The following is a 13,831-nucleotide window of genomic DNA, read 5'->3' as shown; positions in this document are numbered from 1 at the left end:
TACAAAGCATTTCTAAATCACCATCACAAAAGGTGCAATCAGATTCAACTTTTACTAAGCGGAGAACAGATACTTTCGATCTAAGTGGATTCAATCTATATATCGGAGATAAAAGACCAATGTGCTACCTCACCCTGTGACCCTTTGAAATGCCTTTAAGATAAATGTTGCTAATCTTGAAATTGTATTTTAATCATATGTGAATGATGAACATTTCACTTTTCTGGCTATTTAACTTGTTAATGAGAATATGAGAGCTGAACAGCCTTTGCCTGGCTTATAAGCCATCCCCAGCTCTTGCGTTGAGTTAGCGTAATATACATTTAGGTACAAGTAAGCAGCTAGCCTAAACACCAGATGGTGCTGTTCTAGGAGCCTGTGTGCCAATTCTCCACGAGCTGCAGCAGCACAGCAGAGGAAACTTTGTAACTTTGTGCCCTTGGCAGGGAGCTGAGTGAATCACACTGAAGGTGCACAGAAGTCTGGGAACACATGAGTTTCCACCTCTTAATTTTAATGATTTGAAAATCCTGTGCCTGACATTCTGAAGTGCACTGACTGTGAGTGATTCAGACAGAAGCACAAGGTCAATTCGCCCTAAGGCTTTGTCATGTTAGAGTATCCAGACATTTTCTATTATGACATGATATGTACCATTTCAGCTGTTTAAAGTTCGCTTCTTATTTGTGTCAGTAAAAGATGTGAATGACAGAAGTTTGTGTTCTTATATGTAATCTGCAGGTGCTGATGTCCCTGAAAGCAATTGGAAATGCTGGCCTTGGTGCCAATGCTCAGATTCCAACATTGAATGAATGTGTACAGTCTAAAACCAATCTACTAGAAGTACGACTTGCAGCCGTTTATGCTTTCAGACGCATTCCCTGTGAAGCTGATGTAAGATAACATTTCACAACTGATTATTTACATGTTCATCCTCATTGGGTTGGGTTTTTGTCATTCTTGGTTGAATTTTGATTTAACAATTGTGCAAGAATGACTATCTACAAACTCTCATTCTTGCTGCTTGTGTCCCAGTCAACCACCTGTCCAGATGGTGTCGTTGGCTGGACGAGCTCAAGCTCTGGTTTCAGAGCTTGAGCGTCAGCTGGTGTCACTACAGTGCATTCATGAGGCTGAGAGCTACACAAGAGCACATTTCTGGATGTGGTCACTCTGTGTGTAGGAGAAATTGGGTGACTGCCATACAGGCAAGGAGGATCTTGCAAGTAGTGCAGGATTCTCCTGAGTGAATTTCACTCTCTAACCGATATTCACTTTTGGTGACAGGTAAGGGAAGTGCAGTCAGAGCCCAGCACTACCAGTGGATTAGCTGTACAGGGGGTGCAGGAGGAAGATCGGGAAAGCAACAGTGCAAGGGGATTCTATAGTTAGAAGAACAGACAGGTGCTTTTGCAGCCGCAGACCTGATTCCAGGAAGGTGTTTTGCCTTCCTGGTGCCGGGGTCAAGGATATCACTGAACGGTTGCAGAGCACCCTGAGGGGGAAGGGTGAACAGTCTGAGGCCTGGGCCCATATTATTACCAATGACATAGGTAGGAAGAGCGATGAGGTTCTACAGCTAGATTTTAGTGAGCTCGGAAAGAAATTAGAAAGCAGAACCTCTAAGATAGTAATCTCTGGATTCCTCCCCATATCACACGCTAGTGAGTACAGTATTAGGAGAATAGAGCAGATGAATGCCTGACTGATATGGAGTGCAGGAGGAAGAGCTTTAGATTTCTGTGACTTGGAGACCAGTTCTGGGGGGGGTGGTGGGACCGTACAGGGCAGACAAGTTGCAACTCAGCAAGGCCAGGCTCAATATTGGGTGCTGGGGTTGGGGGGTTGGCGGCATTGCTAGTGCTGTAGGGGAGGGTTTAAACTATCTTGGCAGGGAGGTGGCAGCCTGAATGTAAATTCAGAAGGACGAGAAGCAAGCTGGAAGTATTAGGCAGGAAATTATTAAGCGCATATGGAAGGTCAGTAAAACAAAGCCTAGAATTTTTTAAAAATATTCTTTCACAGGTTGTAGGTGTCACTGGCTAGGCCAGCATTTATTGCCTATCCCTAATTGCCCTTAAAAAGGTGCTAAGGCGGTGGTGAGCTGCCTCCTTGAACTACTGCAGTCCATGTGGTGTAGGTACACCCATAGTGCTGTTAGGCAGGGAGTCCCAGGATTTTGACTCAGAGACAATGAAGGAACGGCGATATATTTCCAAGTCAGGATGATGAGTAGCTTGGAGATTGTCTATTGTTTTTAGATTCCTGGGACTTGAAGACCAGTTCTGAGGGTCTATAGACAACAAAGGGGTTGTTCAGTCATTCGTGGTGAACATTTCAATGTGTGGTATCTAGTGAATAAGGCAGATAGACACTTGGAATTATGATGTCATAGCTATTAATGAAATATAGCTTAAAGAAGGACAGGAATGGCAGCTGAACACTCTTGGTTCCAGAGTTTTCAGACAGTATAGAAAAGGAAATTAATAAAGAAAGGGGTCATAATATTGCTTAAAGAAATGATCCTACCTATGAGCAGTGATGACATGATAGAAGGATCATCAAATTAGGATAGATGTGTTGATCTGGGGAGCAATCACACTACTGGGAATACACTATAAAACCCCCCCCCCCCCATGAGGAAGATGAAGAGTAAATATATACGCAAACTGCTGAGAAGTGGAGAAACAGTAGGACAATAATAGGAGGGGATTCTGGCTATCCTAATATTAACTGGGATACATTAGTGTAACAGGTATAGACAGTGCAGAATTTAAAAAATGTTTTCAGGAGAACTTAAATCTTTTAGCCAATATGAGAAGTGGCAATTCTGAACTTATTTTAAAGAATGAATCGGGGCAGGTGGAAACGCTGACAATGCAAGAGTTTTTCCGTGATAATTATCGTAATCCAGTAAGATTTAATGTACTTATGGCAAAGAGTAAACATAGACCAAGTGACATTCATACCACACGAGTGTCAGACAAGAGAAATCTAATCATCTCCCCTTAACATTCAATGGCATTACCATTGCTGAATCCCCCACTATCAACATGCTGGGGTTTACCATTGACCAGAAACTGAACTGGACTAGCCATATTAATACTGTGGCTACAAGAGCAGGTCAGAGGCTAAGAATTCTGAGACAACTAACTCACCTCCCAACTCTCCAAAGCCTGCCCACATCTATAAAGCACAGGTCAGGAGTGTGATGGACTAATCTCCACTTGCCTGGATGACTGCAGCTCCAACAACACTCAAGAAGCTTGACACCATCCAGGACAAACCCCAGATGCCAAAGAGTGTCTAGAGGAGGGTAAGGCACAAAAAAGAAAGCTCATGTCTGATGCAGAAAGCCTAGAGGAGTATGAAAAGTGCAGGAGTGAAATTAAAAAGGAAATTAGGAAATCAAAGAAAAGGCTTGGAAAAATATTGGCAAGTAACATCAAGGAAAACACAATGATGGTTTTATAAAGACATAAAAAACGAATGAATAACAAATGAAAATTAGGGCCAATGAGATGAAAAAGGTAACTTGTATGGAAGTGGAAGATGTGAGAATGGTTCTTAATAATACCTTGCAGTTGTTTCCACAAAAAAGAAGGATCAAGTAGACATTGTAGTTAAGGAAGAGGAGAATGAAATATTGGGTGGGAATAAAAATCGTGAGGGAGGGAATATTAAGGTGATCATTGAAAGTTGATAAGGTCACCAGGTCCAATGAACCCAGGCTGCTAAGAAAAATTAACGGAGACGCTGACCATCATTTTCCAATCCTCTCTGGCTACAGGTGTGGTGCCAGAGAACTGGAGGACTGTTAACAACGTAATGTTGTTTGAAAATCGAGGAAGGGATAGAGGGAATAATTAGAGCATTCAGCCTAACCTCAGTGGTGGGAAAATTACTGGAAAAAATTGAGGCCATATAAGTCACCATTTAAAAGGGCATGGACTAATCAAGGACAGCCAGCATGGATTTGCAAAGGAATGTTTTGTCTGAATAACTTGATTGAATGGTTTCAGGGTAACATGTTTGGTGTAGTCTACAGGGATTTTAGCAAGGCTTTTGGCAAATCCCCGACAGGAAATTGGTCAGAAAATCTAAAGCTCATGAGGTTTGAGGGAAAGTGACAAGTGGGATCCCAAATTGGCTCAGTGGCAGGAAGCAAAGAGTCATGATTAGATGTTTTTGTGGTTAGAAAGCTGTTCCCAGTGGGGTTGTGCAGAGCTCAGTAATGGGAGTCATGATTTTTGAGGTAAAATATCAACGACTTAGAATTCAGCATAAGTTGCATTATTAAGAAGTTTTCAGATGATACAAAAATTAGCCATGTAGTTGATAGTGAGCAAGAAAGCTGTAGAGTGCAGGAAGATATCAAAGGTCTGGTTAGATGATCTGGAGAAGTGTGGGGAGCACAAACAAGGCAAGGGAATATTAATAATTGGTTGATTATTATGTTAAAGATATACAGGTGATGGTCATTGTTTAAAAGCTGTGAGCATTTTTTAAAAGCTGAGAGCTCATATAAAGCATGTCTGGCAACTCGGGCTGGAGTACTTCCTCAGCCCCCAAAATGACATTTTAAAGTGATTCGATAAGGTTCCTTTAAAATTTTTCTCCTATGTTGCAGTGACCCTTTAAGGGGCTCTCATTTTAATTTGATTTGTTTATTTGTTAATTTGCCAGTTTGTTAAAGGTGAGTGTGAGAGCCTGGGACAGGCAATCAGCAGCACCTAGAGGATCTAGCATCTAGTCTATACTCAAGTAGGCGAAAGGGTAAAATAAAAGCAAGGGTCCATATTCTATTTAGTTAAGATATGTTTGGGGAGCTCAGTCCCGTGATTTGTACATCCTGCACTATGTGGGAAATCCTAGATGTTCCTGGCAGTCTGGATGACCACGTGTGCAGGAGGTGCCTCTGACTGGAGCAACTGGAACTCCGGGTTTTGGAGCTTGAGTGGCAGCTGGGGGCACTATGGTGCATTCACGAAGCTGAGAGGTTCGTAGATAGTACATTTCAGGACGTGGTCACCCCGCAGTTTAAGGAAGTACAAGCAGAGAGGGAATGGGTGACTGCCAGAAAGAAGAAGGGGACCAGGCAGGTGGTGAGGGAATCTCCCGAGTGCGTCTCGCTTGCAATCTGTTTTTCGGCCTTGGAAAACGGTCAGAGTGACAGTTCCGCTGTGGAGGCCAACCAGAGCCAAGGCCATGGCACTATGGGTGGTCCAGCTGCTCAGGATGGGAGGAAGAAGTGTGGAAGGACAAAAGTGGTAAGGGATTCATTAGTGAGGGGAGTAGTCAGGTGCTTCTACACGTAGACGTGACTCCAGGATGGTATGTTGTCTCCCAGGTGCCAGGGTCAAGGATGTTACGGAATGGCTGCAGGACATTCTGAAGGGGAAGGATGAACAGCCAGAGGTCATGGTCCATGTTGGGACCAATGACATAGGATAAAAGAGAAATGAGATCCTGCAAGCAGACTTTAGGGAGTTAGGTAGGAAATTGAAAAGCAGGACTTCAAAGGAAGTAATCTCCGGATTACTCCCTGTGCCATGCAGTAGTGAGTATAGGATCAGAAGGATAGAGCAGATGAATGCGTGGCTGGAGAGATGGTACAGGAGGGAGGCCTTTAGATTCCTGGGGCATTGAGACTGTTTCTAGGGGAGGTGGGACCTGTACAAGTTGGACGGGTTACATCTGAACAGGAACGAGACCAACATCCTTGCGGGGAAGTTTGCCAATGCTGTTGGAGCGGATTTAAACTAAATTAGCAGGGGAATGAGATCCTAAAAAGTAGCTCAGAGGGGAGAGAAGCTGAGATGCAATTAGAAGTTAAAAAGCTGGTAAGTCAGTCTGGAAGGTAGAGGAAACATAGGTAGATAAGGAAGAAGTGAGTTTAGGAAGGCTAAATGGAATATATTTTAATGCAAGGAGCTTGAGGAATAAGAAAGACGAGCTGAGGGCACAGATAATCACGTGGGAGTATGATATCATAACTATAACCAAGACTTGGCTAAAAGAAGGGCAGGATTGGCAGCTCAACATTCCTGGTTATAGGGTATTCAGACGAGATAGAGAGGGGAATAGAAGAGGAGGGGAGGTTGAAATATTGACCAAGGAATCAATTATAGCAGTGAGGAGGGATGATACCTTGGAAGGATGAGGCCATATGGGTAGAAGTAAAAAACAAGGGCAAACACACTGTTGGGTGTGTACTATAGGCCCCCAAACAGTCAGGGAGAGATAGAGGCTCAAATATGTAATCAAATTTCAGAGAAATGTAAGAATAATAAGGCAGTAATAGTAGGAATAGCAGGGGATTTTAACTACCCGGATATTAACTGGGATAATTTTAGTGTGCAAGTTAGGGAGGGAGCAAAATTCTTAAGTTGCATCCAGGAGTACTTTTTTAGCCAGTACATAGACAGCCCAACAAGGGAGGGGGAAGTTCTGAACCTAATATTCAGAAATGAGCTCAGGCAAGTGGAAGGTGTATCAGTAGTGGAGTATTTTAGAGATAGTGACCATAACTCAGTTAGATTTAGGATAGTTATGGAAAAGGATAAGGTTGGGCCGGGAATAAAAGTTCTAAACTAGGGAAAGGCTAATTTTACTAAGATGCAATACAATTTGGCCCAAGTGGACTGGGAGCAGCTACTTGTAGATAAAACTGTGTCAGAGCACTGGGAGGCATTTAAGGAGGAAATAGCAAGAGTACAAGGCAAATATGTTCCTGTAAAAACAAAGGGGGGTGCCAAGTCTGGAGAATCCTGGATGTCCAGGGGCATGAAGGTTAGGATTAAGAAAAAAGAGAAGCTTATGGCAGACACCGAGGGCTCAATACGACAGAGTTCCTAAAGGAGTATAAAAAGTGCGGGTGCGAACTTAAAAGGGGAATTAAGAAAGCTAAGAGAGTGCAGGAGAAAGAATTGGTGGCTAGAATGAAGAAAATCCCAAAGGGGTTTTTTAAAATATATAAAGAGCAAGAAAATAACTAGGGAAAGAGTAGGGCTAATTACGGACCATAGGGGTAATCTGTATGTGGACCCGGAAGATGTGGGTACAGTCCTCAATGAATTCTTTGCGATGGCCTTCACAATGGAAAAGGACAACGCAGGTATAGACATCAGGGTGGAGGACTGTGAAATATTAGAGGAAATTAACTAGAGAGAGGGGAGGTACTAGCGGGTTTAGCAGCCTTAAAAGCGGATAAATCAGCAGGCCCAGATGAGAAGTATCCCCGACTGTTGAGGGAGGTAAGGGAAGAGATATCAGGGCCCTGGCAGTAATTTTCAAACCCGCTCTGGCTGCAGGTGAGGTACCAGAGGACTGGAGGACTGCTAACATTGTCCCATTATTTAAAAAGGGAGGAAGGGATAGACCAGGAAATTACAGGCCAGTCAGTCTAACCTCGGTGGTGGGGAAGTTACTCAAAAGGATTCTGAGGGACAGAATATATCTGCACTTGGAGATACACGGATTAATCAGGGATAGTCAGCATGGACTTGTTAAGGGAAGATCGTGTTTGACAAATTTGAGCGAATTTTTTAAGGAGGTAACCAGGAGTGTTGATGAGGGTAATGCATTTGATGTGGTCTGCATAGACATTAGCAAGGCTTTTGATAAGGTCCCTCTTGGCAGATTGGTCAAGAAAGTAAGAGCCCGTGGAATCCAAAGCAAAGTGGTACATTGGATCCAAAATTGGCTGAGAGGCAGGAAGCAGAGGGTGATGGTAGCGGGATGTTTCTGTGACTGGAAGTCTGTTTCCAGTGGGGTTCTGCAGGGCTCAATGCTGGGGCCCTTGCTGTTTGTGGTGTACATAAACGATTTGGACTTAAATGTAAGGGGTATGATCAAGAATTTCATGGATCACATGAAAATTGGTACAGTGGTAAATAGTGAGGAGTATAGCTGTAAACTGCAGGAGGATATCAATGGGCTGGTCAGGTGGGCAGAGCAATGGCAAATGAAATTCAGCCTGAAAAAGTGAGAGGTAACGCACTTGGGGAGGGCTAACATGGCAAGGGATTACAATATGAATGGTAGGACCCTAGAAAGTACTGAAGATCAGAGGAACTTTGGTGTGCATATCCACAGATCCATGAAGGTAGCAGGGCAGGTAGATAAGGTGGTTAAAAAGGCATATGGGATACTTGCCTTTATTAGCCAAGGCATAGAATACAAGAGCAGGGAGGTTATGCTGGAACTGTATAAAACGCTGGTCAGGCCACACCTGGAGTATTGCGTGCAGTTCTGGTCATCACATTATAGGAAAGATGTGATTACATTGGAGAGGGTGCAGAGGAGATTTACCAGGATGCTGCCTGGGCTGGAGGATCTGAGCTGTGAGGAAAGATTGGATAGGCTGAGGTTGTTTTCCTTGGAGCAGAGAAGGTTGAGAGGGTGTATAAGATTATGAGGGCATAGATAGGGTGGATAGGAAGGCACTTTTTCCATTACTAGGGAGGTCAATAACTAGGGGGCATAGATTTAAGGTAAGAGGTAGAAGGCTAAGAGGGGAGCTGAAGAGAAATTGTTTCACTGAGAGGGTTGTGGGAGTCAGGAACTCACTGCCTGAAAGGGTGGTTGAGTCAGAAGCTCTCAACATTTAAGAAGTATTTAGATATTCACTTGTGTTCATGGCCTCCAGGGCTATGGGCCAAGCGCTGGAAAATGGGATTATTGTCGTCAGATCTTTGTTGACCGGCACGGACATGATGGGCTGAATGGCCTCCTGTGCTGTAAATGTGTATGAGTCTATGAGTACTCAAAAAAAAAGAGTATAAAGCAAATCTGCCCTGGGCTGGTTAGCTCAGTTGGCTAGCGTGTGGCTCAGAATAATGCCACAGCATGGGTTCAATTTCTGTTCAGTCTAAGGTAGACTTGGGACCTGTCTCCTGGCCCATCAAGCTATATATAAAGTAAGTCTGCTGCGACACTTGGTTAGTAATTAGGAGGCAGATTTCTGTAATGCTGCATGCAGTGAATAAACCTACTACCAAGGTCAAGATCTGTGTTCTGTTTTGTACTTCAACAACTGACTTGGATCCATATAGCAGGGAATACACAATAAATGGTAGGATACTGAGCAGTGTATAGGAACAGGCGAATCTTGAAGTCAATGTCCCTGAAGGTAGCAGGACAGATGGATAAGGTGGTTAAGAAACAATAAGGGACACTTCCCTTTATTGGCCAGGCTCTGAGCATAAGAACAGGGAGGTTATGTTAGAACTGTATAAAACATTAGTCAGGCCACAGCTAGAGTACCGCGTACAGTTTTAGTCACTGCATTACAGGAAGGATGTGCTTGCACTCGAGAGAGTATGGAGGAGATTGATGAGGATGGTGCCAAGAATGGAATATTTTAGCTAAGAGGAAAAATTGGATAGGCTGTGGTTGTTTTCTTTGGATCAGGGGAGGCCGAGGGAGATTTAATTGAAAGAAAGAAAGACTTGCATTTATATAGCACTTTTCATAATCACCAGATACCTCAAAGCACTTTACAGTCAATGAAATATTGCTGAAATAAAGGCACATTGTAATGTAATGCCAATTTGTGCACAGCAAGCTCCCACAAACAGCAATGTGATAATGATCAAGTACATAGTTTTTGTAATTTCAGTTGAGGGATAAATATTGGCCACAGGATAACTCCCCTGCTCTTCTTTGGAATAGTGCCATGGAATCTTTACATTCACCCAAGCAAGCAGACTTGGCTTATTGTCTCTCCTGAAAGAAGGCTCCTCTGACAGTGCAGCACTTCACTGGAGTTCAGTCTTGATTTTTGTACTTAAGCGGTGACAGGTGAAGGACTTAAATGGCGTGGATAGGAAGGGCCAAAGCAGGGATGTCAATAACCAGGAGGCTTAGATTTCAAGCAGTTGACAGAAGCATTCGAGGGGAGTTGGCGAGAAACATTATCAGCCATAGAAAGCAGGCTGGAAGTTAGTGACCGAAAGGTTGGTTGAGGCAGAAACCCTCATCGCATTAAAAAAAATTTGTGGATGTGCACCTGAAGTTTCATAACTGAGAGAGCTACAGACCAAGAACTGGAAGGTGGGATTAGACTGGATGGCTCTTTCTTGGTCAGCACCGATCAGTGAGCTGAAAGGCCTCCTCCTGTGCTGTATATTTTCTATCTTTCTATGTTTCCTTTGTGTGATGTGATCCCTTCATTCTAAAGTATGCGTGTCATCTCAGCAATGCTGTTTGTGTTTTTAGCGCACTGTGTTAGTTCAGCTGTATCAAACGGCAGATGAAGATGTAGAGCTCCGAATTGCTTCTTACTACATATTAATGAAATGTCCCAGCGATCAGCTCTTTGAAACAGTGGGACTCACTCTGCAGAATGAAAGATCCAGTCAAGGTTGGGACATTGATACATTTACAATTTGCAATAAAGCACCAAATACCAGTATTTTAGATCCTTACTGATGAGAAGATCTGGGAAAAGTTGCACAGTATTGCTAGTTAATTTGTTACTATTTCTTTTTTATTGTTGATTTTTTTTTACATAATTTGCAGTTTCTTTAATGTGCTAACATCACTTCTTATCGCTTGTCTACTTGTTTTAAATTTAACAATTTTATTTTATAGTAACTTTTTCTGGTGTTGTTTGTTACATTGAAGTGTTTGGGTCTCTCTCAACAAATAATCTAATCAAAACTTCTCACCAGCATTATTGGTTTTGTTGCAAAATTGAATATTTGTTGATGAAAATGTTACAAATCTTAATGTTTCAAATTAATGTGTTTTAAATTAATGCGTTAACAGCAAGAAAAAATATTTATATCCTATTTTGTTTATAATCCTCATAATTTTGGAAAAGTTACGAGGTGGTTCTAATTGTAAAGAAACTGACTGAATCTGACATTTTGGCTTGATCACATCCGATTTTTAACACGGTTAGGATCAGCACATGGGAGGGGAAACACCTCGGGTCATTTACCTGGCCCTTGCTGAGGCCCAGAAAAACCTCACCTCCCAGCGCCATTTATACATGCACGACCACATTCCCCATAGCTTGGCTGACGGGCAGAAGTGGGGCTAATGGTAACAGGAGGCCACCTCCTGGAAAATGCAAGATCGGCTCCTGGTGCAAGTTCCATCAGAAAGTTTCAGGAGGGGGAGAAAAGGGAGCCCAGGGCAGGGATGCTCTAAGCTTTCTCTCTGGGCCTTTTCTCCCGCTGGCTGGTGCTTTTGACAGCTGGTTAGCCACCTCTACTCTGCTGCTCAGGCCTTGAGTTAAATTGGCAGATTAGACCTTGCTGATGCCGTGGGGGCCCAAGTTGCATATTTAAAATGGACCTTACTGGCTTGGGCAGGCGTCTTTGCCACCGACAATTTAAAATAGTTTTCAGTCAGATCAGAGTGGGAAAAGTCTGGTTAAGGTTCCCCTCTTTATTTTAACTGTTCCCCCACTGCTCACCTGGCTTTCAGCATTGGGAAGTTACAATCGAGGCCTATAGTTCAGTTGGGAGGAAAAATACAATGAAGGTTGTGATTGAGTAATATACAGATGGAAATATTTCTTTATATATTAGCTAGAAATATCTGATCCACCATATACTGAATTCAAATTCATTTTCTGCAGAGTCAGTAATTATTGTTTGGAACAGATGATAATTTTCAGAATTTATTTTTAGTGACCATTATTTCAACATTGTTAAAGAGTCATCATCATTTATTGAATGAGAAGCACGTACAATTAATTTAGGAATAGTTCAGCTGCTATAACTGATATCAGGAAGGATGGGTGAGTGATAGAACCAATCCTAGAATGAAGCTGTTCTAAATATACTCACTCATTGGCTTTTAGCACTACATTGTGTAGTTCCACAGTGTGTTAAAATGTGAATCATTCTTTATAAATTGACAACTAAATTTGTCTTCGCAGTGGGCTCGTTTGTATGGACCCATCTGTCCCAGCTCATGGAAACTAATGACCCCCTCAAACAGCAGATTAAGGAAACTCTTCCCAATTACATTGTCAGCAAAGACTTTGACCTAGAACACTGGAAATATTCGTCATATGTGGATGCCACCTTCCAGTCAGGTACCGTGCTCATGCATTTGATCTAAGTACATTAAGTATTATCGAGGGAAATTCTGCTAGTTATGACTCAAATACTATATGCACATGTAGAGTTCACAAAACTAACGGCAACAAAAGCAGATTGGCACAAAAACACATGGCGATTTTCTAAACCAAAAAAGGTTTCTGGATTAATGGTCAAGGCTGACTAATTAGAGCTTTCAAAATTTCTTGGCTGCTACATTTTAAAATTACAGCAACTGGTTTATAATTAAGAGTAGTTTGACGCCTTTTATTTTGGCAAACATCCAGCAAAACTGATATAACATCCTACTGGAATCAGCTGTGCTGCAGGATTTTAGTATTGTAACCTGATATGTGGCTGCATGTCAACAGAAATATAATTTTGTTTTGGCAAACAATTCCAGTGGAGGAAACGTTATAATAAAGGGCACTTTGTAAAGTCCAAACATTTTATTAATATACAACATGGATGGTTTGCAAATCTCAGAATCAAAGCCTTGCATAACTGGCTAGCGGAAAAAATATCTTTGGTTCATTAATGGTAAATAGATTTGGGAGAACTCCACCTTAGAGACTTGGGGCCGGATTTTTGTGGAGGAGGCAGGAAGGTTGAGTTGGGAAACTTCCAGACCCAGAGGAAGCTTCTGCTTGAAAAAGGCTCCCGCCCGCCATATAGTCGTTCCAGGGAGGTGGAGGCGGGATGGAGTTGGGCCTGTTGCCTCCAGAAGCAGGCCCGAGGCAGTAACGGAGGCAGTCAGATGGTCAGGCTGGCAGGCTAAATGCCCGCCTACATTTACTGGGTCATTGGCACAGTTTTAATGATGAATGTCAGGCCCTCAAACCCTCATCCCCAAAATCCCCCACCTACTTCACATGACCCCTCCATACCCCATCATATTCCCCATGCCTCATATTCTCCATGCACCCCATACACCCCTGTACCCACCTGTCCCTTCTTTGTCCCCCATATCCCTCCATGCTTCCTCATATTCCCCATGCCCCCTGCATGCCATGCATCCTCCATTGCCACTCGCCCAGTATCTACTATGGGCAGATCTCAGGAACCATGTCGTTGAAATGGGGATGAAAAAAATAATAAATTTCTGACAACCTAATAGACCTGCCATTCAAACTGACTTCATACTGAAAAAACTACTCATAAAAGCCATTCCAAAAAATTTACATCTCAAGTGGTCAATTTGTTGCAAAAGCAAACAAACCTCCATTTTACTAACCACATAAATGACAGATGATCCTTTAATAACATCTTGAAACTATCAATCAAACTGTGAACACAGCTCCCTGCTGAGAGAAGTGGTTCTGTAGCTTTTCAAACTCATAATGACCTCAGCCATCAAAACAAACCATGCAGACCACAATGATGCCCATTCAAATTGCAAAAACAGATGGCTATGTGTTTTTCTGATCTGCACCAGATGGCTTGTCAATCAGTACTCTCCAGGAGCAGGTGGTTGTTTTTATTCTCTCTATGTAAAAGCTGCATACTGTTTATTTTTCAATGTTAAAGGCTGAGGAGATTTAAATCACTTCAGATCATGACATACGAGTTTTCAAACAGTGTTTTCTGCAGTTCGTAATGCAAAATAGCACTTGGCCCGTAATAGCACTTTGCCAACAGGAAAAGTACTCTAATGCATCCTGACAACTTACATAATGCTGGCCAATGTAATGGTCAACTTACAATACATCATTTAACCATTGAAACTGAAAAAATGGATTTTTAAAATTTATTTCCAAGCTTGTCAGTGAAAG

General features: G+C 42.5%; 1 protein-coding gene across 1 annotated transcript in view; it reads left to right on the top strand.

Annotated features, from left to right (window-relative positions):
* The window catches only part of LOC121287955, a 387,185-nt gene that overhangs the window by 110,835 nt on the left and 262,519 nt on the right, over positions 1-13,831 (top strand). The window contains exons 12-14 of the mRNA XM_041206118.1: positions 742-894; positions 10,222-10,366; positions 11,897-12,055. Coding sequence (XP_041062052.1) covers positions 742-894; positions 10,222-10,366; positions 11,897-12,055 — 457 coding nt within the window. The remainder of the gene's footprint in view (positions 1-741; positions 895-10,221; positions 10,367-11,896; positions 12,056-13,831) is intronic.

Source organism: Carcharodon carcharias, chromosome 15 (assembly GCF_017639515.1).
Source record: "Carcharodon carcharias isolate sCarCar2 chromosome 15, sCarCar2.pri, whole genome shotgun sequence".
NCBI classification, from domain to species: domain Eukaryota; kingdom Metazoa; phylum Chordata; class Chondrichthyes; order Lamniformes; family Lamnidae; genus Carcharodon; species Carcharodon carcharias.
Note: the sequence above shows the minus strand (reverse complement) of the source record. Positions and strands in the feature narration are given on the sequence as shown.